General features: G+C 45.5%; 1 protein-coding gene across 1 annotated transcript in view; it reads left to right on the top strand.

Annotated features, from left to right (window-relative positions):
* LOC144106827 (poly [ADP-ribose] polymerase 2-like) overlaps nucleotides 1-26,202 on the top strand; it is a 93,215-nt gene that overhangs the window by 21,255 nt on the left and 45,758 nt on the right. Inside the window, exons 2-8 of the mRNA XM_077639774.1 lie at nucleotides 14,432-14,685; nucleotides 22,361-22,682; nucleotides 22,774-22,870; nucleotides 22,938-23,021; nucleotides 23,090-23,174; nucleotides 23,265-23,403; nucleotides 24,465-24,531. Coding sequence (XP_077495900.1) covers nucleotides 14,432-14,685; nucleotides 22,361-22,682; nucleotides 22,774-22,870; nucleotides 22,938-23,021; nucleotides 23,090-23,174; nucleotides 23,265-23,403; nucleotides 24,465-24,531 — 1,048 coding nt within the window. The remainder of the gene's footprint in view (nucleotides 1-14,431; nucleotides 14,686-22,360; nucleotides 22,683-22,773; nucleotides 22,871-22,937; nucleotides 23,022-23,089; nucleotides 23,175-23,264; nucleotides 23,404-24,464; nucleotides 24,532-26,202) is intronic.

Raw genomic sequence — 26,202 nt, 5'->3', positions numbered from 1 at the left:
GTTGTGACGTATTCCAGGTAATATTGAATCCTATTGTTGATTAGTCGCTCAATCAATTTGCAGACGATGGAAGTGAGAGCAATTGGTCTTAGGTTGGAAATGGTAGAAGGATCTTTCCCAGACTTTGGTATGCGGTTAACCAGTGTTAGCTTGTGCTGCTCTGGCACATCCCCTGTCTCCTATGAGCTATATACTGTTTCTAGGAGCTGCGCTTTGGCAACATCTTTAAGATTTCTAAGCATCTGCCAGGTGAGGCCGTCATGCCCTGGGGCCGAGTGGCTCTTTCCTTGAGTGAGCACCGCCGGCAGTTTCCCTATTGTGAATGGCTTGTCAAGTTCGGGGTCTAGCGTAGACACAGTAACAGCAAGAAGGTTATCGGGAGGTTGGTCTGCAGCGTGCGGAAAGAAGGTTCGGATAAGTTGCTCCTCTACCGAGGATATCAATTGTTGTAAGGACTGCTCTGTGAAAATGGAAGTCCACTTTTTCTCTTTTCCAGCCGTGCTTCTGTAAAGGGCCCATAGTTTATGGAGCCCTTTTTTTTATCCATCTCGGCGCAGACATGGTGCCAGTTTTTTCCATATTGGCGAAGTGTGTAATCGTGTATGGTATTGCAGTGGCGACAAAGTTTTAGAAGATACTTGTGGCGCTTACCGCGTGTACGGTTGCGGTTTGTGAGGACAGAGGCACGTTTCCACAGGTTGACTAAGTGGTTGTCGAGATGAGTGGTTGTGTCGCTACATTTCTTTTGTCATCATCGCTTTAGCTGTGGTAACCTCATGGACAAATTGTTGGAAGCTATGGCATTTAAAACGTTGTGACAATTCAAGAAAGTGCTGCCAGTCAAGTGAGGGCAACGTCTTCTTGGCTCGAAGCCATTTGTTGTTGACACTGATGGCAATGGGGAAGTGATCACTGTTCCATGTAGTATCTAAAATTTCCCAGTGTTTTACCGCGCCAGGGGTTGTAAGAGTGAGGTAAGTTAGAAAACTCCATGGCTTCTTCGAGACGACACCCCCTGCAGTCGGTCATGGAGTAACCCCAAAGAACGTTTTTGGCATTAAAGTCACCGCCAACAATAACTGGACTGTGGTGATCGGTTGCAATCAGTTGTTGAAGCCATTCATATTTCTCCACCCTGAGCTGTGTGGTAAGAGGCCTTTAGTAAACAGGCACCAAAATTATGGGTTTAAGGCCTGGAGACCATCTTTACAATGACATCCTCTCGATATTTATTACTGGCTCCAGAAAGGCAGACCTGCATCGCCTCGCAATCTGTGCATATGAGGACTGAAGCCTGATTAGTTACTATAACCTCACTCGTGTCCTTTGCCTTATGTTCTGTAGCAGGATCTGTGAACACCCGTACCCTGGAAGGGTACATGGTCCTCGCGTTTCTTGAAGCAGGATGGCTAATGGTTTGCACATTCTAATCCGATATTTGATGATAAGGCTGTTTTGGCGAAAGCGCCGGCAATTCCACTGTAGAACGGTAGTCTCCCTGTGCCCCGTTATGAAGAGGGTTGTTGAGCTTGGGCCGGTCGTTGAGATTGGGCCTTTTTGCATGGATTTTCCCACTGGTTCTGATAGAGGAGAATTTCAACGTGTGATGCCAAAAACTTCATGACTTGCTCGAGTGTGGCAAACTGAGACTTCAAGTCTTGTTGGAGGACCTTGATTTCTATTTGAATCTCATGTGTGGTGTCGTATTTGCTGGTTGTGAGAGCTGAGTCGCAATATCCAATAGTGCTTTGCTTGCCGCATTTTTTTTGGTTGGCGCTTCTACGCACGCTTTTAGATCGGCTCGGTCTTGTGACGGAGCTGCGTAACGATGAAAGCGATCGATCACTTCTCCTGGTTGACTGGGATTTTAGAGACTGAATTTCTGCGCGCAGCTGCGCTATCTCCTGCCGAAGAGCGCTGATGAGGTTACTCTCTTGTACAACGTGAACTTGACTATTACGGGCCAATTTTGGGTGTTTCCCAGCTGCTACTTGTGCCCCCCGAATGCCTGCTTTTTGCGATGCTGCTCCGGACGCAGGCGTCTCTGGAGCAGTTGCTGGCGTCTCTGGAGCAGTTGGCGGCACTCTGCTGGGGCAAGCGCGGCTCACTGCAATGTGCCCTGATGTTTTGCACGAGACGTAAAATGGCTCCTCATCGCACTCCTCCTCGGGTGTGTGACTGCGGCCGCTGTCTCTGCACGCACTATCCTCGGGGCAGTGCTTTGCCATATGACAATGTTATGACAGTTATGGCAAACCATACGTTTCGGCCAATATTCCTCTACCCTTGTAATCTTCATGTAGTACTTGACTACTTTAGCAGTGCAGCTGCATTAAATGTGATGATAGCTTTCAGTTCTGCCTATCTTTTCTACTTTGATGATTTCTGCTTGTTCGCAGCGAAGCCATTGAAATATCGTTTTACTGTCGTCTTGCGGGTCGATGCAGATGACACTGCGCACGGCGTTCATCTTGGAAGTTATGCGTTGTACCTTAATTGGAACGACGATGATATGGTTTCTATCTTTGTAAGTAAGATGAGTTAGACCCATCATCTTATCTGCATGCTCTTCATAAACTGACAACGATGCTGTTGGCGATGTCGTCACAGCGCGCCGTTGCCAACTCAGCTAACTCGTCTTTTGGTGCCATCATTCTTATAGCTTGGGCTATTGCATTGCGAGGAATATTTCTTGCCTTAAACTTTTGTGTGGGCCTCATTATCAGTGCAAAGCGGGGCTGACTCACCCTGTCTTCACGGGTCATCTTGGGGCACTTGCTGGGGTGTCGACGCCCCCAAGTTGATATGCTGTCTTCGTCACCCATGGTCAGGTCGTATTTGGCTGGTTGATCCAACTCGTTCCCCGGGACGCTGGAGTGAAGCATAATTTGCGCCTTTGACATTGCATTTGCTGGTCCCAAGTGGCTGTATACAGATTGGGAGGTGGCGGAAGCGTACGACTGTGCCATGCTCAACGCCGAGCACTGGCGTTCCAGGCACTGGCTCGTAGACTGCAGTCTAGAGTTAGGCCTAGGTCACCACCATCACAAATTCTGCTAAATGTCCACTAAAAACAGAGCTGAGCCTCCAAAAAACTGCTCAGCACACACCAGAACCACTAAGGAGAGTATCCAGTCATCCTCAGTACCTTGGCGCACACTTAACCCTTGAAAAAAAGGAACAGTTCGCGGAGTGCACGCAACGCGTGTACCTTCGCTGCGTCCGGAACGCTTCCCCAGGTCGTGAATAAAGCTTCTAGATTATTGCGAGCATGTTGTTGTCGGCAGTAGCCACATGCAGTGGCTGGGCCGGTTAGCTTGGCTGCGCTGCTGCGCGCTCGCTTGAGGCTTCCGGTAGCTGGCACACGCCTCGTGCTCGTGCTGGTATTCGCCTGGCTGGAATAAACTTGCCCAGTTGGCATCACAACGTGGTGTCAGAAGTAACGCAATTTCCCACAGTAAGCACAGCTGGGGCTGCGTCCTCTCGCTCGATCGGATACCCATCTACGGTGGTACACGTCACAGCAGCGTCAACGGCCGGGACTACGCGGTCAGAACATGGCGTCCTTCGTCATTCAACTGCCCGAGGCCTTCTGCTTCACGAGTCACGACTCCTGCCGACTGGCCGAAATGGAGGAAGCAGTTCGAACGTTTCTACACGGCTTCCGGTCTCTGTGAAAAGTCAGGGTCACACCAAGTCGATATGCTCCTTTATTGATGGGCAACCAGGCCGAGGACGTCTTTGGAACCTTCAAACTCTCCGTAGAGAACGCCCAGAACTTATAAGTTGTCCTGAAGCAGTTCAACGGCTACTTCATACTGCGGCGCAACGTCATTTTTGCGCGCGAAGAGCGTTCTTGTGAAAATGAGCGAGGTTGTGTTTTGATACTCCTAGAATTGGCCAGTTGTGGAGGTCGCTAAGCCTAGCGGACCTACGCAGTTACGAAGATGTGAGGAAATGGGCAAGGACCACTTGTACTTCTAACATAACGTAAGAGAAGAGGAAGAAGTAATACGTTATTCACATTTTCAAGGATATTCATTCAGGACTGATTCAAGTCTCCACGTCCGGAGGAAGTGCCGAGGAGGACATTACCGCCATTTTGTGCAATCTGTTACTGCGCAGACAAGGAGGGAGGAGGACCGTAGGCCGCCATTTGCTCTAACTGGCAATCATGAAGACCGGGAGGCCGCCAACTGTCATGTTCAGTATCCAATGAAGAAGGACCGCTAGTAGTGCATTGTACTGGGGCAACATCTTTGTTAACAGTGATTCAGGAGGCTGCTGTTTTTTTGTAACCGGCCAGTGAGGAGGCCAAGAGGCCGCAGCCATTTTCGTAACCAGCCATTGGAGGAGCCGGGAGGCTGCCGCCATTTTTGTAATTGACGGCCAGGGAACCTGATCACCGAGAGGCTGCCGCTATTTTCGTAACCAGCTATTGAGGATGCCAGCCGCCATATTGAGTATTGCTTGGGGAGGCTAATGCATCATTTTTGGCCATGACGTTTGAATGGTTGTACTACACAAATACAAGCTGTGAGCAAGATAATCAACTGGAATTGAAAGAAAAAAAAGTCGAACGCAGTGCTAGGGTTCTCTGGCGTTCATGTGCCTGAGCCTCTCCTTCAGAGTCCGGGACGCCCGGCGGTGCCTTGGCCACAATGGATACAATCATTTGAACTTGTCTAGTGGTTTGTTCTTCAGCATCGCCTGAAAGCAAAAAATCATTGTTAATATACAATTTAGGGGACGAAGGGCGCAGAATTTATTTTGCACATACTACGACGCAACCAGAGGTTGCTTTGCATCCAGCAGCAGTAACGTCCGCAGAGACGGGAGATGCTGCCCCAGTGTATCAGGCTGCAGTATCAGGCTACAAAACACAACTTCGTTTCAATAATCATATCCGCAGCAGTACGCCATACATTCACAACAAGGTCCACAAATTCTTTCAAGACGGTCGGCGCAACAGCCCATCGTGGTACTGCCTACAGGCAGATGCAATTTCAGAAACGTTGCTGCTGCAGCGTCTTATCAATGAATGCGAACAGACGCACAATGTATAGTACGTTCGGGCAACAATCATGCAATGAACGTTCACAAGCACAATCATTAAGAACTTCAGCATACTGCTACAGATGTGGATCGAGCCTGCACATAGTGTCGAAACCTACATGTTCCGTGCAAAAGAGAACTTGTTTTTATTGTGGAAAAAAAAAGGACATTTTCTGTCAGTCTGCAATCGTCATCGAACTTCTGAGAGAAGTGCAAGACTACGCGTTGCAGGAGGAGATTTTTCCAGCTATACAGTTCATGACGTAAAAACGGCGAAGACATCTGCACCTCCATTGCAGCCTGATCCTTTTCCAGAGAAGCCTTGGCAAAAGTTGGCAATTGACATAGCCCTTCTGAGCGAGCACCTCGACATTGTCAATATGGCATCACATTAGTTGACTATTTTTCTAAATGGCCTGAGGTGAAGATGGCAGATCGTGTAACAGTTACAGATATTACAGACTTCTTGCTTGGAAGTCCTTGCCCATGAAGGCTATCCATAAAGGATAGTATCTGATCAAGGCCCTCAGTTCATGTCAAAGGAATTTCTGAGGAACAGGGCTAACAAGTTAACTCATTCTTCATTATATATCACCCACAGGCCAACGGACAAATCGAAAGATTCAACAGAAATTTTATACCTTTTGTTCAACTGACATCGTTTGAACGTCGTCCTTTGAAAACTACAGTTGCACAGTATTTGGGAATATATAAATTACTCCTCATGCCGCACCAGGTGCGGCAGTTCTTCATCACAGATGCCATTGTACAAACCTAGATTGAAAGTGACTACGTTATTAACTACTTAGAGGAAAAGTAGCTTGAAAACAGTTACACTTGTCACACATATTACGTGATAGCATAAGGAGCTTGTCGGACCATTTGTCATTGTCACTGCCTCATGCCATCATGGACAAGACTTCATAGCCTGTGTTATCGCATACCAAGCTAGGTGTCAGTACCAAGCTAGCTGCCTGTATATTCTTAGAGCTGTAGAGCATTCCCAGTAATGGTGTTGCATGTTTTGTTATTGTAAAATAACCTCTACTCACACTTACAATATTTATTATGCCTTGTTGTCTCCTTGCAGCAGGTACAGCTTCTAGCACAGAGTGAAATCCCTAGTCACATACCATCAAGCTAAAAGCTTAGCTTTGGTATTTAGACATCTTATGTGTGCCAAAATGTTTTCTAATTCATAAAATGCATTATGTAGACTGTACCATGCAGTATTTATTGTACAGGTAGCCTCTGTATTAAAGAAAACTGGCACTTTGAAGTCAATTTTTCAAAATTTGTTTTCTTAACTGCACTTGGAAATGCCATATGGTAATTGTACATCAATTAACATATGCGTTTTCTGCTATAGAAACACTCGTGTCAAATGCTGTGCCTAAAAAAAATAAATGCACTTACTGAATGTATGATGCAATAAAAAAAAAGCTTTGGTGCTTTTTGATTCCAACAAGCATGACAAATATTTCGTGCCTTGCTCCAGCACTACATTTTCGGTTTATGCATGTTTGTCACACGGGTAATGACCACAGGCACTCCACCAAGCTTTAGTGATAGCATGGAAGGGCCAGGTGGGTTGATATAAGCATTGGCAAGAGAGAGTGCACAATGAGGCTTTTCACATAATGGGCGAGCTGTTTCAACACCTTTTCCGCCTTCAGGAAGAGACTGTGCAACACGTTGCTGAGTGACTGGGAGGTATACTGACAAACACACGGTCAATGAAATGGCAGCCGATGGGGGCACTTGTTTATCACTGCAGGCTTCTGGCCACACATAGGTTGGCCAAGAGCACAACCTTATCACACACTTGCACATGTGTGTTGTGCACTGACATGAGGCAATGACAGTGGCAACAGGAATAGTGACTGATATGACTCTCCACACCAGCATGGTGAGTGGTTGCTAGACGCTAGTTTCCACCGCAGCTGTCACTGCACCATCCCCAGGTACGCCCGCCTCTGGAGAGGGGTCATCCTACAGAGGCTGAAAATACAGTAGCGCATTGCTCTTCCCAGGAGGTTGGTGAGGAGGGATCCTGTCTCTACGAGGCAGCCACCATTTAGAGGTGGCCCGTTGTTATCTGGGTCAGTGGTTTGGATTGGGTTTGGTCTTGTTTATGTAGATCTGTGCTTCATATTGGCTTAGATTTTCACATGATTGTTTCCTATAAAAACCTACCCCGGCTTGAATAAAACGTCATTCGTCATGTCATGCTGAGTGTTGACCCACTGCTTGGGTGGCCGTCCAGGCCGATACTACACGTACGTCAGCAGCAAGCAGAGCTTCACCTTGAAACGCTGACCGTCAACAAAGTTGCATCAGGCAGAGAGCAAGTCAGGCACCCCACGAGCGCTACGCACGTCAACGAAGGCTGAGAGCATTTTAAATCAAGGCCACATCCGCATCCAGCTGACACCGTTCCGGCATTGTGGCGTTGGTGTGGAAAAGAACGACACCCGCGTTCACTATGCCCAGCGCGGACACCGACATGTATGCAAGGGCTGCCACAAAAAAGGGCCACTATGAGTCTGTCTGCATGTCATGCAGGGTTGACATCGTTGAATCATCAGGACCTGACAGCGAAGGGGGATTTCTCTGATTCGTTTCATCCTTCAATATGTCAACATGGGAGAGAACCATCCTCGTGCATGGCCAACCTGTCAAATTCAAGATCAACACAAACGCCGACGAACCTGTCCTTCCACCTGCGACTTTCAGCATGCTCCGCCATCAGCCTCCGTTGTCGTGTGCTGCTCGGCAACTCTACAGTCCTGATGGGAGACCTCTTGCAGCCAAAGGCGTAGTGCATCTTCAAATCTCGTACCATGTACGTGAAATGCTTCAAGACGTCTACGTACTGGAAGATGACCACAGTCCCTTACTCGGCAAGCCCGCCATCAAAGACTTGCAGCCGCTAACCTTTGTCAGCGCCGTCGCAAAGATGGTGAGCCCAAGAGATGAATTTTCTTCATTGTTTCAAGGCCTCGGCAAGCTACTAAGAGAACAAACACCACATTCACCTGCGCGAAGGTGCTAAACCGTTTGCTTTGAGCTCTCCTCGCCACACACTGATTCCACTCTACAAGAAAACAAGGCTTGAACTGCAGCGAATGGAAAATATTGGTGTCATTTCACCTGTTTATGAGCCAACTGAATGGTGTGCACCTTTGGTGGTAGCCCAAAAACCAAACGGTGATGTTAGAATCTGTGTGGACTGCACTGAACTCAGCTGTTACGTCCTGAGAGAGTGGCATCAGATTTCATCCGTCGAGCATACACTTGGGCTGCTTCATGGGACCAAGGTGTTTTCGAAGCTCGATGCCAATCCAGGATTCTGGCAGATACCACTCAGTGAATACAGCAAGAAGCTTACTACCTTCATCACGCCATTCTGGAGGTTTTCCTTTAGCAGGCTTCCATTTGGCATCGCGTCCACTCCCGAGCACTTCCAGAAGCAGATGTCCAAAGTACTGGAAGGTGTCAACAGTTTTGCGTCATATGGACGACATCCTCACCTGGAGCTCAGACGAAACAGCACAATGAGACACTTCACACCGTTCTTTGACTAACTGAGGCAGGTGTCACGCTAAACGAGAACAAGTTCCTGTTTTAGCTCGACCAGCTCACATTCCTGGGTCACAAGCTTGACCAGCACGGAATCAAACCTGACGAAAAAAAAAGGCTGAAGCCATCTTAAAAATGGCCAGTCCCACCAGTGGAAGCGAGTTGCAAAGGCTGCTCGGAACAGCTACATATCTTTCCCGCTTTGTACCCAACCTTGTGGACCTGCTCCAGCCGCTTACTTGTTTGGTGTCAAAAAAGCAGGAATTCGTTTGGGACATTCCTCAACAGCAAGCGTTTGACAAATAGAGGCAGCTACTTTCATCTCGCTCAGTGCTAGGGGTCTACGATCCTGCTAAGGAGACAGTGGTCAGTGCAGACGCTTTTTCCTTTGGACTGGGTGCAGTGATTCGACAGAAACGGACCAGTGGCAAGTTTTTTGTCATCGCTTATGCCTGCCGGCTTCTGTCTGACACGAAGAAACGCTATGCACAAATAGAGAAAGAGGCTCTTCCTTTGGTTTGGGCTTGCGGACAATTTAGTGGCCACCTGATTGGCAAGCAATTCGCAATCGAAACAGACCACAAGGCGTTGGTACCTATCTTTATGTCAAGAAGTCTTGATGACCTTTCACCGCAGCTAAAAATACTTAAAATACGAATGATGAGGTACCAGTGCAAAGTGGTATATGTACCTGGCAAAGAACTGCTTGCGGCCAACATGCTTTCCAGAGCGCCCCTGCAGGAAACTGGTGGCATATAGCTAAAAAGCGACATCGAGGCTTTTTTGCAGTGCATGAGGACAACCTTTCCCATCAAGCAGCACTGCTTTGAGTGGCTGAAAGAATCTCAAAAATCGGATCATGTGTGCTTGTATCTCTGAGAACTCTGCATCAAAGAATGGCTTTCCCAACAAGATTTACCCTTGAAGTGAGATCCTTCTGTGAGCATCGTCAACAGCTAACCGTAGAGGACAATCTGCTACTCTACGCAGCCCGTGTGGTTGTCTGACTCATGTGCAGGAAAGAAATATAGCGCCTTTTGCACGAAGGTCACTTCGGCATCACGAAGACCCCCAGGCCCGCACTAAGGACTTCGTTTGGTGGTCTGAAGTGGCCAAAGACATCACAACCACCGTAAAACATTGTCCAGAATGTCTCAAGATGTCCAGCAACCAAAAAATGCCCCTTGAAAGCACTGAATTTCCTTCAAGACCATGGGAGAGAGTTGGAATGGGCCTGTTCTTCAATAGCCACTAGGGGTTAATTGTGACTGATTATCTCCAGATATCCGGAACTGACTCATCTAGACAAGCTATCATCTAGTACAGTGATCAATCACTGCAAATCAGTTTTCACCTGAAACAGCATTCGAGAGGTGGTGGTCTCCGATAATGGTCCGCAGTTCTTGTCCTCTGACTTTACTAAGTTTGCTCAAGGATACGGGTTCAAACATCAAGCGCACACTACCCTCAGAGCAACAGACTCGCTGAGGCCGCTGTGAAAATCATCAAAACTTCAATGAAGAAGACCTGACCCTCTTATCCTACAGGTCAACTCCACTGAAAAATGGTTACAGCCCCTCTGAACTATTGGTGGGGAGGCGGTTACAGACAGATTCCTCTGACTCTCGGAAGGCTTGTTTCCTGTTTGCCAAACACTAGTAAACTTCGCAATTTCGAAACCCAATATCGCGAACAGCAGTGAAGAAACTACGATAGACGACATGGTGTATGGCTACTTCCGACACTTCTAAAAGGAGATGTAGTCTGGGTTACAGACTTGAAAGCGCAAAGGGAACATGGTGGCGCTCGCAAGCAAGCCTAGATCATATATAGTTGACACGGGGACCGCCACTATATGGCGAAATCGAACCCATCTTATCCCTTTTCTCAAGCCTGTGGAAGAGGAGAGAGACAACCAAGATATCGTATAGGAGGAATCAATGTATGGCGACATACATGAAGACAAGGCACTAACACTACCTGGGACTTCAGTTTCTTCAGCAGATTCACAAACAGCCTGCGGTGACGCCTCCCACCGTCACCAAGTGTGGACAATGCATCATTCCTCACAAGAGTTTGCTTTTTGTCAGGGGAGATGTTGTAGGCAGTAGCCATATGCAATGGCTAAGCTGGTTAGCTTTGCTCCGTGCTCAATTGAGGTTCGTGGTGGCTGGCACGTGTCTCATGCTCGTGCCGGTATTCACCTGGCTGGAATAAACATGTCCAGTTGGCATCACATTAACTGTAGCTAATTGTCCTGTTCAGTTGTGATGGGAGGATTCTGCGGGGGCAAGGGGGACAGAAGGGATGCTGTGCTATCGCAGTGGCGTGGATTAATCCGGATGTCGCGGCCACTACGCGGCTAGTCATTGTTCCCCAGCAGTCCTCACCTACGAGGTATTTCCGCGCCGAGACTTGGCCTCTCCATCCTAGTGTCGCTTCGCTCCAAGCGCCAAAATTTTGCCTCCGGTGACGCCAGTAGCCGAGACGCTGATGTGACGCTGAAGAAACCCTGTCATGTGGCTAGGCATTTACGGCTGTCGCAGTAATGCAATCTCAAAGAAATTAGGTGCAACCCTCTCTGAGCTTGAATTACAGTGACAGCCTTTAAAAATCATTCCTAATGGCTAGACAAGTGAGCAGCATGAGAGATGTTATTGATGAGGAAGCAGTGTGTTAGAAAAATTAATTGCTTATGATGAAAGGAAAGGCGTAGTGGCTGTCTCACTCTAGGTGGATATACTAGCCGCCCCTTGAGGGAAAGGATGAAGAGAGTGAAATAGAAAAGAAGCCGTAGGGAAAGGCTCCGATTTAATTTCAACCACCTGGAGTTCTTTAACTTGCAGTGATGTCGCACAGCACACGGTCTTCTTTTGCACTTCGCCACCATCGAAATATTGCCCCTGAGAAGTTATAGGTCTGTTTGATCCGCCTACACGACCTGGACTAGTTCCCTTCGGGCTGCTTTTACCATTTTAGTAGCCTGTGTGCCATTAAACACTACACACACACACATGCATTTTGAAATTGTTTCCGGAGTGCAGCCTAGCATCTTCTGCATGACGCCATTCTTTTCAAGCAAGTGCAGATGTCGTGCAGACCTAGGTCAGCGAAACTCTATACTTCCTCGACTGCCAGTGCCGCTTTCTTGCAATAGCAGAGTGCATCATGGAAGTAGACGGCAGCAGACGACGGACTCCCTGAATACAAGTATACACGAGTGACACCATAGAGTTTTCATTACCTAAAGGTAATGAAAACTCTTGTCTATGGGAGTTTGCATGGAGCTTCCCCAAGACCACTTCAGCTACCATGGGTGCTCTTAGCATCATGGGTCGATGCGGAACCACAACTTTTTCCCAAAAAATAAAGGAAAAATAAACATTGTCAACTTTTGGCCAAAAAATAAAGCAAAAATAAACATTGTTAGATAATCAAGAATGCCCTAACATTCAGTGTCCTGTCTATAAATTGCAACAAACGAGCAGAAAAGCATGTAAATGCAAAGTTTGCCCAAAATAAGAGATGGCTTGCTCTCCTATTGGCCAAGTATTGCACACCACAGAAACCAATATTTCGTGCTTACTAGCTGCACTTGTCAAAAGAAATATGTAAAAAAAAACGCTGTTGCTTAAACACTTTAAGAGGATTTTAATGGCATTTTGGAAAACAAACTTTTTATTGGCATTGTGTGCTGTTGCGTTTTCGCTAATGTGGCTTTTGCACACTACGTTCGCGCCAAAGTTGTCTGCGCACCCCTTGTGGCTCTTACCATGTCTTGGCGCTGTGCGTATGACTTTGCAAAGAGAATCATAAAGTACAGTACAAAGCGGAAACCTGTCCTACCAAAAGTAAGTGTGTGTGTATGTTGACAGTTGCGCAGCATGTGGGTATTTCCGTGAATTCATGAAGTTGTGTCTGTGTGCAATTGGCGGCCACTGCCCGGCTTTGAAATCAGTGATACTGCGTGCTATAACAGACCTATGATCAATAATATACATTTCTTCATACGCCATCAATGACGACCATGTCCACTGATGCATGCAACCTTTTCTGACCCAGGCTAAAATGAAGCATGCGAATAACAGTGCAGAAGTCAACCGTGAACTTGCGCTTACCATCTGCCTTTCCCTCTCAACCACATTTAAGATATTGTAGCGATAGCTACACTGCGCTAGCACTTCGAGCCTTCAGCGTGGCACCCCTTGAGCTGCGTGGCTGCCCTTGAGCTCCATGGCAGTGCCGTGGCTGATCACGTGGTGCGGAGCAACTGCCGGTGGCATGGCGCACCGACGAAACCGATTGGGGGGAGAGCGGAGGGGGGGGGGGGGGGGGGGGGAGTGTGAATCCACATACAGGAATGAAGATGAAGAATGAACGCCCAGCGAAACGGTGCTGTGAAAGACTGACTTTGCATTTCGACTGAGTGAGTTCCACTCAGCCAGATGTAGCTATCGCATCACTCCAGGTTTAACCGGAGTTAAACCACAGCCATTTTTTTTTCCGACACGATCCTGAAGAGCAGCTGATATATCTACACGAAGAACAGCGTTTTCAGAATGGGACATCTTAGTAACACCACTCTGTGTTCCTGAAAAAATCCGACTGTCTCGCACCAGGTAGCTCACCAGCCTGTGATGCTTTGAGCATCCATGGTGGCTGAAGTGCAGTGCTGCCAGCTTCTCCTCTGGGTAATAGTAAGAAACTCTATGGGTGACACCGACACATTGAAGAGGCCAGCCAGCAAATACATGCTGCACTGGGTCCCAAGGTAGCAGATAACAAGGCATGTCTTCTCTGCACTCGCCTCTGAACAGTCACCCTTGGCATATGGGCAAAGATGCTTGAAATCAAAATTCCTTTATGGCCATTGGCAATAAGCTGCCAATGGCCATAGAGGTTTGCACAACTTCTGCATTTTGTGTTTGTTCTTTTCGGCACAAGTGTAGTACTGTGCCTGCATCACTGAACTGGCATTGCATGAGTGCAAACTTTTTTGCATCACCATGAACTAGCCCACATCGTGCAGAGTGAATCAACCGGACCTTACGTTGACTCCTTGACCTCCGCGGCTTGTTGGAGAGTGCAGCTTCCAATGCTTTTAATAGGCCACGTGGGGCTTGCGCTTTCTTCAAGATGGTGCCGCGAAAAGAACTTTATAGTGTCGACTGTCTAATTTTAGTGAAACTCTTCAGTTATCATAAGGCTCTTGTTTGTGCTAGGCAGAAATAAATTATGAATAACTCTGGAGGATGTATTCTAGCAGTGTGACTGTTTATAGGGCGTATGTGCGTGAAACCACTGCCTTTGCTTGAGCGCCTAGTGCCATTGGCACAGAAAACCACTGGAAAATTGGCAATGATCATGCCTTTCTTTTTCAAGATTTCAGAGCAGCTGTGGTCACTTTATGCTACTCATTCAAGTGTATTTAGGGGGATTTTCAAGAAGCTGGCTTCTGTTTCTTAGTCTGACAGCAGGTATTATGAACAATAGTACAGTACACAAAGTAATTCTCCTTTTGTCGATGAGACCCGCCGCCACTCTTGATCAAGCCCATTTGATGACTCCAGGACTACAAAATGACATGTGGCATGACATTATGCTGCAAAGCATGCAGTGCCTTGGTTGTTGCTGCTGTTCTTTTACACGATACAGCAAGGTGCTGGGAATTTTTATCCTTACATTGTTGGGTGTCTGCATGTCCTATTTACTGATCTGTTGCTTAGTACTAAAAGATTTGTTTCTCTTCCTTGCTCTTACCTCCCTCTTATTGCTTTTTTTTGTCTCTATGAAGGAAGAAGAAAGTGGAGGAAGTTATTGTGATTGACTCAGAGTCTGATGACATCATTGACGGCGGCGATGCACCTGTGATATGCATTGAGTCTGATGATGACGACAACACTGCTACGGTCATTGTGGATTCCGGTCATCCCAGTCATCAGAACGATGATGCTGTTGTCCAAAAGAATCCTCATGATAGTGACGACAACGATGAGCTTCCTTCATTTGAATCCATTATGTGCACCTCACTGACTGGAAAAAAGCCAAGTAAGTTTCACAATGATGCATTTGAAAGAAAGATGAAGTGCATGCAAATGTACTTGGACTAGGATGGTAACACAACACAGACGCTAGCATTTCCACATTTCACTAAGTAACAAAATCATTCTCGGATACTATTTCTACTACGCTCAATATTTTGGCTCACATTAGCTTGAGCTGTGCAGCTTCTGACCTTGAAAAGCTCGTTGTGACATTGTTCTTTTCTTGCATGTTTGCTGCATTCCTTGTTCTTCTCTACTTTTTATAGTGATATAAGCATATCCTCCATTGAAGTCAAGTTTATGGAACCTAGTGATGCGACGTGAATGCCAGGCCAAACTTATCCAAGCTCCTGAGAGCCTTGTTTCAAGCCAGGCTATGATGCTCATCTTTATCAACCAAAAGAAAACTGTCGTGCCTACTTTTTCAAATTCCAACTTGCACCCAGTGCAGTCTATTTTGGAAAGCGAAAAAAATAGCACTGGTAATGAAAGCAATAGGTTGTCAATTTGCGACTGGCCCCCGATTGCCCTCATTTGGAAGCAAGAGGAGACTTGCTTGCAGTGCATTATAGCACAACATTACCTGAGCTGGCTGACTCATTTGACGCTCCTAATTATGTTGATAGTACTGAATAATCAAAGATAAATTTGTTTCGATTCTCAGATAGTTCAAATATTTGTTACTAGGTGGTTTCAGCGAGGGGCTGTGCAGCCATAGCTATGCTTGCCATGCTATCAGTTTAATGCCTGATGGAAGTTGTTGTAATTGATTCCTGTTTCTTATCACATCACTGATGATGGCAATGCACCTGTGATATGCATCGAGTCTGATTCTACCAGTGATGATGATGACACACATATGTTCATTGTGGATTCTGATCATCCCAGTCATTAGAGCGATGATGCTGTTGCCCAACATAATTCTCATGATAGCGAGACAGGGATGAATCAGTTATGTACACCTTATTGACTGGAAAAAAGGGAAGCAAGTTTCACAATGATGCATGTGAAAGAAAGATGAAGTGCTTGAAAATGTGCTTGGAATAGGATAGTAGCACACAAACGCTCTCAATCACAACATACTGTTGTCATGAACACCTGAGTCAAATAATATAATTCTACATGCAGCAGAGAACTCGCAACCACGCACGAAAGTTGGAGAGTCCTTTTCGTCGACATTTTCATGCTCGCACACTTTTCCGTCTCACACTCTTGCGTATTTCTTTTAGAGATGGCTGTTTGTTGAATTACTAATCGATAGGGACGGTGGAGGAGCGCTAACATTTGAGTGTGCAAAAAGTGACGAGAGGAGAGCAAAAGGTGCGAAAACACTGAAATTCAAATTTTGGCTACAGATAACTCAGCTTCTACGAAATGCATAAAAAAATTCTTGCGGGAGGATATTAGTAAAGGGGCGCTTTAATTTCCCAGGAATATCACACCTTTTCTGGGAGCCCCTTTCAGAGTCCCTCTAAAGTCCTCAATCATATGCTGCAATTCGGCCCCTGCATTAAATGCCTAGGCAATATCATCAACAAAGTATCCCCACTCATCCCGACTAAATTCTCTGAGTATTCCCCTGATAAACACAATGAAGAATTGGTGTCTCCTTGTCTGACCCTTCCCGATTGCCATTTTATCACTTTTCCTGTGGTGTACTAGGGTCATTGTGCAGTTCCTGTAAGTATTTTCTAGCACCTTTACTTATGTCTCCTTCATATCCTGGTTATGCAATGGCTGCTGATGTTATACACTTGTCACATGGGCACTGCAAAAGCCTTTGAGAATCAGGTCCTTATACCCAAAGGCGTAAAGAGTGCAGCTACACGGCACAAATGTTGCGACTTTGCCGCTAGAGGCCTTGGAGACGAAGGCGCCCGTCAGGGACCTGTGTAGCCCAAAGGCGTGGCCTTCAAGAACCAGCAATTGCAGTGCTGTGTAATGTAAAAAAATAAAAGCAATGAAAAAAAGATGCAGCCAACTATGTTTGAAGACATATTTAAAAAGATACGAAAGGTGCATCCGGCTTTGCATTTTGCAAGGGTATTTATATTTTATGCCCAGCTTTCAAGACAGTAAAAGTGTTGCGCGCCCCTGGTGGCCAAGGCAATGCACAAAACCTGCCGGTGCTTTTGAGAATAGCTGTTGCAGTTCTTTTAAGGAAGCAGTTAGAATAAAAAAATTGTCTGAGCTCAACGAATGGACAGGATACACCACCTTAATTTTAAAACTCTCAGTTCAGCCGCCTTAAGCACAGCAGCGGGTGCTAAGCCTAAACAACTGTTTTGCCTTTGGGCTGTGCCGTGTAGCTTTATTGCTGCTCCTTTGAGCTTTTGGTCCTTTCGTGAAGAGGTGCCTTTGCTGGAAAGGCCTTCGAGGAATGCCATTTAACAGGGGTATTAGCCATTGGTTGAGTGATTGGCTGGAAGGGCTGATTATATTCTGGTTACATATGTGGAAGCAGATTATATTTTTTGCATTTCTCTGTAACCTGGTTGACGGTGTGAATATGGTCCATTGTCAAGTACCCTTTTCTGGAAACCCCTTGGAGCATGATCCTTTGGTTGACTGAAGTCTAAGGTTGAGCTAATTCTATTAGTGATTACATTTGTGAATGCCTTATATGCAACAGAAAACAAGCTAGTCAGCCTAGCTTCCTCTACACCCCCTTTTTTATAGGATAAAATAATGCTTCCATTCTTCCATGCTTCCTGCAAACTTGAGGTCATGAAGAATTGTATATACAGGGTGGCAGGTTTTTGTAGCCTGATGTCTCTTCCATTCTTCAACAAATATGTAGTTACTTGATCCTTTCCTGTTGCTTTTCCCCTCTTCATTGCTTCTAAGGCTTTCCCTACCTCCTCCTTTGTTACCCATGGGATATCTGTTTCCTTGGCCCTAGTGTCTTTTTCATTAGCGTCATAATTATTTCAATTTCTGTGCAAATCTGTGTAGAATCGTTTGGCTACATTTAACTATTGTGTCCATATTGCAAATGTACATCTGATTTTTGCCCATGCCCAATTTTCTCATTGTCGCTGTTAGGTTTCCTCATTTCTTTAGAGCTTGCTCAATCCTCTCCATGTTGTGGTACTTTAGGTTCTTACCTTACTCTAATTGATTAGCGTTGACAGTCCTGCTAGCTCCATTGTATCTATGGGGATCATGACCTTCATGCTCTGGCATTTCTTAACCGGATTATTTGTCTCCTTGGAGAGTTTGCCAGTATCCTTTCTAGCTTCCTTACCGTGTAATTTTGTAGCCTACTACACAATTATATGGGCACAGAGGTAGTGCATTCATTTTGTGTGCAAAAGGCTTGTGGTTAAGATGCTTATGCCGTCGCAGTTCTCCACTGGTTAAAACAAGAAAAATTACAGTGTTAATAGAATTCACCTACTAAACTTAGGGTGCTTGCTGCCTGATCCCGGCAGCAATTAACAGAGCCAAGGACCAGGGATGCTATGGTAGCCAAGGTTCATCCACGTTAGTAAAGCCGCGTTTATACTCCGACTTCCTCGGGGCGCGGGCGAGTGCCAGCAGTGGTCAGTCATGTCAGGCTGGCGATGCCATTCCAGGCGCGAATTCGGCCCTCCTACAGTCCAACTACTCTGACGCGGCGCAGCGGCTGCGCCAGGAGTAGTGCATGCGCAGAACGTTAGACGCGCCATCTCTCGTATACTTATGAAGCAGCGCCGCCCAGACGAGAGGCGGAACCGGCCTGGCATACGCGGCTGGCACACTCGGCGCGAAATAAAGACATGCTCCAAGTCTCCCTCCACCAGTGCGGTCAGAGTGCGCCAAAGGCACCGAATGCGTCGGCGGTTAAGCGCAGTTGGAGTATAGAGGGTCTCGCTTTGGCCGACGTGACGTCGCCGTGTCGCGCATGTTTTGTCAGAGTATAAACGCGCCTTAAGGTTCCCCGAGAGAACAACAACCTGCCCTCACATGAGAATAGTATTTGGACACCCTCGTGTATGCAGTACTTGGCAACTCTGGTGTAGTGCTGCGTAAGCACCTTTAATTTCAATACAGCAACTAACCTCCGGCCCTCATTTCCCCAGTGGCTGCAGAGCAACTGACCAAGGAAGTGGCCAGGCCTGTTAAGCGTAGCGTGTTAAGCATCTCTGGGTCCAGACAGGGCAACGCTAGAAGCTGAACCTGAAAACGTTTAATGCAAGAAAATTATCCCTGGAGGCTAGCCTAGCAGCGCTCTTCAAGGAGCTATTGAGCATTAAATCGGATATCATAGGTGTTAGTGAGGTTAGGAGGACAAATGTGTCATATAACAGTGTTAAAGGGTGGGTGCATATTCTGCTTACAGTGGTTTAGTAGCGAGGCAAGAACTGCAGATGTAGGATTTTTGACACAAAGGATATATCTGGTAACATCAACAAATTGTCCAACATTAACAAAAGGGTGGCAGTTTATGTAATTACGCTTAATAAGAGCTAAGCTTAATAATAATTGATTTAATATGCTAATAATTGTTATTAAGTTAATAATTACACTTAATAAGTTGAAGATTGTTCACTCTTACACACACCTACATTCAGTCATGATGACAAGATGGTCTAGAGGTTCTATTCAAAACATAAAAACGGCTGTGAACAAAGAATGCAGTACACAGTACTGGTGGGTGACTTCAATCCGCCTTTTTCACGACGCGACTGCGCATGCGCCCATCCCCTGGCGGCGGTGTCGCGAAACATATTGGAAGGGTCGCGCGCTCCACTCGAGACCGGCCGTGGAAGTGTAAACAAACCGGCTTCTTACGCGGGGTTCAGCGTCGGGCGCTCAGCGCGACGCATTTGACGATGCATACGACATGTGTTACATACGGCTGCAATGCCCAATGTGTAAAGGGAAGCACTCGGATTTTTTTTGCTTTCCGAACGCTTCCCGGGACCGCCTTCGACGCAAAGCGTGGATAAAAGCAGTTCGTCGGCTCGACGATCGTGGCCGCCCTTGGGCACCGTCAAGTACGTCAAGACTGTGCGAGAATCACTTTGTGGCAGGTACGGACAAGATATTGTGGTTAAATTCGTATGCAGTCTATCACGAAATGGTTTATCCATGGGCAGGAAGGCCTCGAATGTCACCGCGGCATTTAGACTTCGTTCCGACGCTTTTTGCTTTCTCAAGCAAGAAGGCCGACTGGGCAAGTGCTGTGAGCTGCTTTCAACGCGCGATGGAGCGGACAGCGAAAAAAAAGCTACGAGAGCATTCACACATGGTGCTAGATTTTGTCATAATCTCCTATTGAAATTTCCTTGCTTATGCCACTACACCCTGGCCAATCCTCCGGTGTGGGTATGTGCCATGTATTAAGAGGCAGAAGAAGAAGGTGCGTTATGCGTGTGTTCGCATCATATCCATGATGAAGAGCGCTGCGTGGTATCGCTGGAATGACTCAATGTGCGCCCCTCGCGCTCATGTTTATGGACGCGCATGCTTGTTTAACCTATGCAGCGGTGTGCCGTGGGAAAATAGCGAAATTCTAGCAGAGCTGCCATGTTGCGAGTACGCTTGTGCTTTTGTAGTTCGTGTAGCTATTCGGCAGCGCTTGAGCACAACGATTGCTCATGAAAACTGTTGTCTCCTGTCGTTTTCTGCACTACGGTGTGCACTATGTAGTATCCACCTTTTAATGGATGGCAGGCTACACAGCGGAAAACACCAACCTCACTGATCGGGCATATTTCATTGAACATTATGTTCCGAATGTAGCCTTCATATCTGAAGTGGCGGCCCTTGCTCAGCTGGCGTTCACATCGCATGCCGGTTGATCGGAGATACTGAAGAATTTGCTCTTCGGTGGGCACAGCAGCCTGCTTCGGACTTCGCACCCAGCCATCAGTCAATCCTAGAAATCCTCCAGGTATCAGGTGCTGCCCAGGACACGCCATCGTTGACAGATTCCAACAAAACGTGCTCCGCAGCGGCACTCAGTCCAGCCGAGTTTGGCGCACAGTACCCTTCCAGTGAGCTTCCAACGTTGTACGTGAGGTGGCAGCACAGGAATATGAAAAAGGCGGATTCCCAGGAAGTCAAAAAGCAGGCAGACGACGAGGTAGTAGTAGGGGCACATGTTCTAGGAATAGCAGCTTGGATCTATTAGTAGCATTTGCGAACTGAAATGGTTTGTATCAATTGTAAATGCCTTCTACAAATGTGAGAACAGGAAATGAGCATGGAAGGGTCTGAATGGGGATACCAAAATTGAAATAGACCTTGTAGTATGCATTCATGCTGGCATCGTGCAGGATGTGGAGGTGCTAGGCAAGGTGAGATATAGCATCCGTAAGGTAGTGAGAGCTAGAATTAGTCTAGATTTGAACAGTGAGTGCAAATAACTACTGAGGAAGAAGCAGGTAAACTAGTTCACGGTAAGTGGGAAAGTGCAGGAATACAGGATCTCACTTGAGAACAAATATTTTGCTTTAACCAAGGGAGATGACCTTGACCTTCCAGTACTAGCAGTGAAAGCCCGTTGTACTTAAAGGGGCTCTGAAACACCTTTTGAGGAGAGCACATCAACTTGCATTGTGTTGTCATAAACACCTGAGCCAAATAATACACTTCTACATGCAGCAGAGATCCCACTATTGCGTGTGAAAGTTCTCAAGCCCTTTCCGGTGACTTTTTCATGTTCACACCCTCCTCCGTCACTCATGTAATAGTCAAGGGATTGCTATTGGTTAGATCCTTTTTAGACGTCGGGCAGCTACCATGGCCATTGCCAGTCAGCATTGCTCCGGGAGGTCGGGAAGCTCCGCCTGCCGGAGAATTTTGTCACGTGTTGGCGGTGGGACCAGCGAAAGAGTGCCGACCTTTCAGCGTGCAAAAAGTGACGAGGGGAAAGGGAAGCCAACAGACACTAAAATTCAAATTTTGACTGCAGATAACTCAGTGTATTAAAAAAAATTTTGGCTGGAGAATATTCATCAATTGGTGTCCTTTTACATTCCATGCGCACCACAACTTTATTGAGAGCCACTTTCAGAGCTCGTTTAAAAGGCTTGGGCTGGGATGCTTTATTTTTCATTTTTTTAGTAAAGTACCACTATATTGAATGAATGAATGTACAAGCAACAGATGACAACCTTACCATTATAATCCGTGTGAACATTAATTTCTCTGTAAAAATTAATGCACGTTTTGTGGTAAATGTGCACACAAGTCGGCGCTATTTTTGTATGGGGTCGGCACACTGTCTATTACTGTTATATGTTCAGAGAGATCCTCCTGTATAACCATTTGCACCTAGAATTAAACTAGTTAAATTATATCTGCACTGCACTGAGACGAATTCTAAAAAGAGCCTGCACTCTATCAGGTTCGAGTCATTCACCCAGTGGAGCTTTATCAGCCCAGCCATCAGCAGTATTTGCTCAAAATGTTTATTTCCAAAACTTTAAATTGCTTCAGCAAGGCAAGAAGTGGAGCTGCTTAGTGCATTATCTACAAGTGAAACCGCTTACACAGGATGGAACAGAAGAGTCATCACACCTTGTTGTCTCTCTTCTTTTGCTTGTGCTGTCTCTCTTCTGTACCAGTGCTGTGGTCACCTGTAGGTGTTATGTTGCTTCATGGTGCCACTGCCGTGATTTCTTTTATGTTCATCAGCTAATTTTGTCTCCTGTTTTTGTTTTGTTGTCTTTATTTTTAACCGGCAGAGAAAGAGCCCGAGGGGAGACCTGCTGCTGAAGATGTAAAAAAAAAGCCACTAGGGGTACTCCCGCCTGTTGACCCCTTGTGCACTGTTATAGGACCAGCCTTTGTCTATTCAAACAGCAAAGGATTCTACAATGTCATGCTTACTCAAACATGCTTGGAAAAAAATATGAACAAATTCTATGCAATGCAGCTTCTCGTAAACTCACATGATCGCAGCTATTACCTTTGGTGCCGCTGGGGTCGTGTCGGAGAAAAGGGAGTTTTCTCACTGATCCCCTGTGGTGATAACCTCATCAAGGCACAAGTACTATTTGAGAAAAAGTTAGTCACTTTTTTATTTGTCTTACTGAGAAATTTTAGTGAAGAAGTGATCTTATGTTTTAACTGCTGTGTCTGCTTTCTTGTGTTATAGATTTCTTCAAAAAACAAAGAATGAGTGGTCCAAACAACACAGCTTTATTAAGTACAGTGGAAAGTATGATATGCTCAAGATGGACTACACAGGAGAAGTGAGTACATGCGTGTAATTACTAGAAAGTGGAATACTTGTGCTAATGGCTCATGTTGATTTTCAAGGATACTGACAGTGAGAATATAGAAAAGCAGGTTGTTGATCTTACCAACAATACTGTCAAAAGCAGACTTGAGCCAAGCGTGAAGGTAAGTACTAGTGTTAAAGTTCCTCTTTCAAGAAGCTTGAGTCGGTCTCTGCATTATTGATTTTCCAGGATCTCATGATATTTATATCTGATGTCAAGGAAGTGCAAAAGTTTGTCATTGATATGAAGTTTGATGTGGTCAAAATGCCATTGGGTAAGTTTTTTTCAACTTAATTCAGACTGAATGAAGGCATACTAGTAGTTGGACATCTTGTAGTGTAGTGACGTGTGTGATTATTTGCAGGCAAGCTTACGAGGGAGCAGATCCGTGAAGGCTACAAGGCACTCCGCAAGGTTGAAGCTTCCATTAACAAGAGTAGTAGCCAAAAGGAGTTGATGGATGCATGCAGCGAGTTCTATACCTGCATTCCTCATTCATATCCGTAAGAGAAAGTGCTTGCTGGAACTGCATGTGGGTGATTTCAGTTTGTTCTGCAATGGGCAGCTAGTTGTCGTCTTTAATTTAGTTATTTTATTACAAAGTTAGCAGAAAATTATGTGTGCCGAGTTTTAGAAAAAGAAATAAACTCGAAGAAATAAACTCCACAAGAACAACTAGGTGCACTCATGAGCATTTGTAAATTCGCTGCAAAAGTTGAGACACCTCACAAAATAATTTGTTTATTCACAACCAAAGTGTGCAGAACCAGCAATATGCACGAGTGTAGAAGTCTGCCTTTTCACAATAGTTTCTTGGCATTTTAGTTATTTTTTTCTCTGCAAAACTAGTGTATACATTTGTGCTGCCTCCTCCCCCAACTTGGCAGCCAATATTTGAGCAAAAGAGTCTGCAAAGAGTAATTGCATGTCACATGTGTATAATTTTTATTGTACAGCACGTTCTCTGGGGAACTACTGGACACTGACCCAGTGAAGCCCAGTATGATCGTGTCCTTGAAGTGTCATTCTGTTCACACTCTGCTGAAAACCTTTATCGCACAAAGGCTTCACCATTATGCAGCAATGCCTTCCTGTAGGCCGTCATATCATCTAGACTTGCAGTTGTTTACTTTTATGAAACATTCGCCAGACTCGGGCTAATTGGTCATACAATATGTGCTGTCGTGCAAATGGAGAATTCATTATCTCGAAAAATAAGTTGCGCCCTTTACATGAGTGTATACAGAATTGCAGATCTTTTTTTTTTGTTCGAGGTGTTTGCCATTGGGCATAATGAGGAATGGAGAGAATGTTTGAAGGAGTGTAAATAAGCTCGCTTAAAAAGTGGAAAAAGTTCTCGATAAAGCGATCATCGAGAGAAAAAGGAATTAACTCCTCAAGAACAACTAGGTGCAGATCTGTTATCCCCTAGTCATCATGCGCCCTCATATAAAGATGTTAAGTAATGATGTTGACTAGCCACCCTATGGTTGTTTTTATCTGCAATAACCTATGTGCTGTGCTTCAGCAACACATGTAGCATTTAGAGCATTTATATTTTCAGACGATCACGGAGACCTGAGATGATCCAGACAAATGAAGAGGTTCAGATGAAGATGAGACTTCTGGAGGTGGGCTCACAAGATAGAATAATGTACAGCTGCAGCCAAAAGTCTGTGGGGCACAATATTAGTGAAACACATTTCACTGCCATCTTTGCTCACAGGCTGGAATTCTTACGTGCATTCTAATTTCCAGCTTGTCAGTTACACAGTGCAACATTAAAGATACACTAAAAAGGAATCTGAACTTGTCTTATTACTGCAGGAACTCTATCTACACGTTCCGTGCATTCTTAGAAAACTTTGAATTATTGTCATTGTCCTGTGCGGCCGATTTCCTAATTAAATTGAATTAAACAACCCAGCTCAGGCCTTTTTTTTTAACTCAACGCGGTTGGTAGGGGGAGTCAACCAACGCATGTAGTGCCTTTCAGCCAGTTCAGTGGCGACTTCGCTTTCGCATTTATTTAGTTTTTTAGGTTTCTGTGAATAAACAGTCTCAGCCACAGACAATATAGCCGCAAAGTAGGCCCACGGAAATAAAAATACACGTGGACTCTGATTTACGATCACTCCACCGATGGCAGAGCGGCAAGCCGCCACAGGACTGGCTGACGCGTTGGTCGACTCCTCCAACCTACCGTGTTGAGTTAAAAAAAAAAAAGATGGGAGCCGGGACATTTAACTCGATTTAATTAGGGCAATCGGCTTCACAGGACAATAATTATAGGTTTCTAAGAATGCCCGGAATGTGCAGATAGTTCCCGCGGTTAGAAAAGTAGTTCAGATTCCTCTTTAGTACACCTTTAAATTATAGAATATGTGGGAACTGGACGTAAAGAAATTCAATTTCTTTTGCAAATTTGTGTTCCTTAAATATGTGGTGGTGGGTGTACAGTCTTGGCCATAATATTGTGGCGCATGCTTTAGTGATCAAATTGCTCTTGTGCTTTACTTGGCAAGAATTCGGAGGAACTTAATACATATTCTAGCAAATGCTACTGGTGAGCTCATGAATATATCCAAAAAACCATATTTTTTTTGTAGAGCATGTGAAAAAAGTTTAAATACTGAATCATGCTCTGTATTATTTTGGCTGTTCTTGTACGAGGCGTAGCGACTTGGTACCATGGCGGGCTTTCACAAATTAGTAAATCGGTGCAGCAGTTTCAAACTATTTGTTTACTGTTCAAAAGCAACATTTTAGGTTATTGGAATTCAAAAGTGTAAGTCAATGGAAAATGAAATCTGCTGCACAAATTACATTTGTCATGTAGAGAGTGTTTCAGGCCATATCAGAAATTTTTCTCTTTAGAGAAGAATTTTTTTTCGTTTTTATTTACTGACACTGTTATCGGTAATGAGGCATCTTGAGAAAACGAAGCAGCACGGAAAAACGGGGGTGAAAAAGACACATACGACAGGACGAATGCTGCACTTCCAGCTGATTTTTATTTAGAATACCAAAGCTTAAGTACAGCACTACTATCCCCTTGTGGCAATCAAGGGCAATGATCCAAAAATGCCATTTCATTATCAAGAAGAGACAAGGAAGCGGTGCTGACACACTGACCACCTGCTTTTCTGATGTGATATGCTTCAATAATCTCTCCATCCGATCCCTTCCACATCCAAAAATTTTAGCTTTCCGAGATATGGGTTTACACTTACAATCCCGGCAGTGGATAGCAAGATGACCACTTTTCCCTTCTTTCACCAGATTATAATGCTCCCTAGCTC

This window comes from Amblyomma americanum, chromosome 10 (assembly GCF_052857255.1).
Source record: "Amblyomma americanum isolate KBUSLIRL-KWMA chromosome 10, ASM5285725v1, whole genome shotgun sequence".
In the NCBI taxonomy this organism is placed as follows: domain Eukaryota; kingdom Metazoa; phylum Arthropoda; class Arachnida; order Ixodida; family Ixodidae; genus Amblyomma; species Amblyomma americanum.
This window is presented reverse-complemented; position numbering and strand designations above follow the sequence as displayed.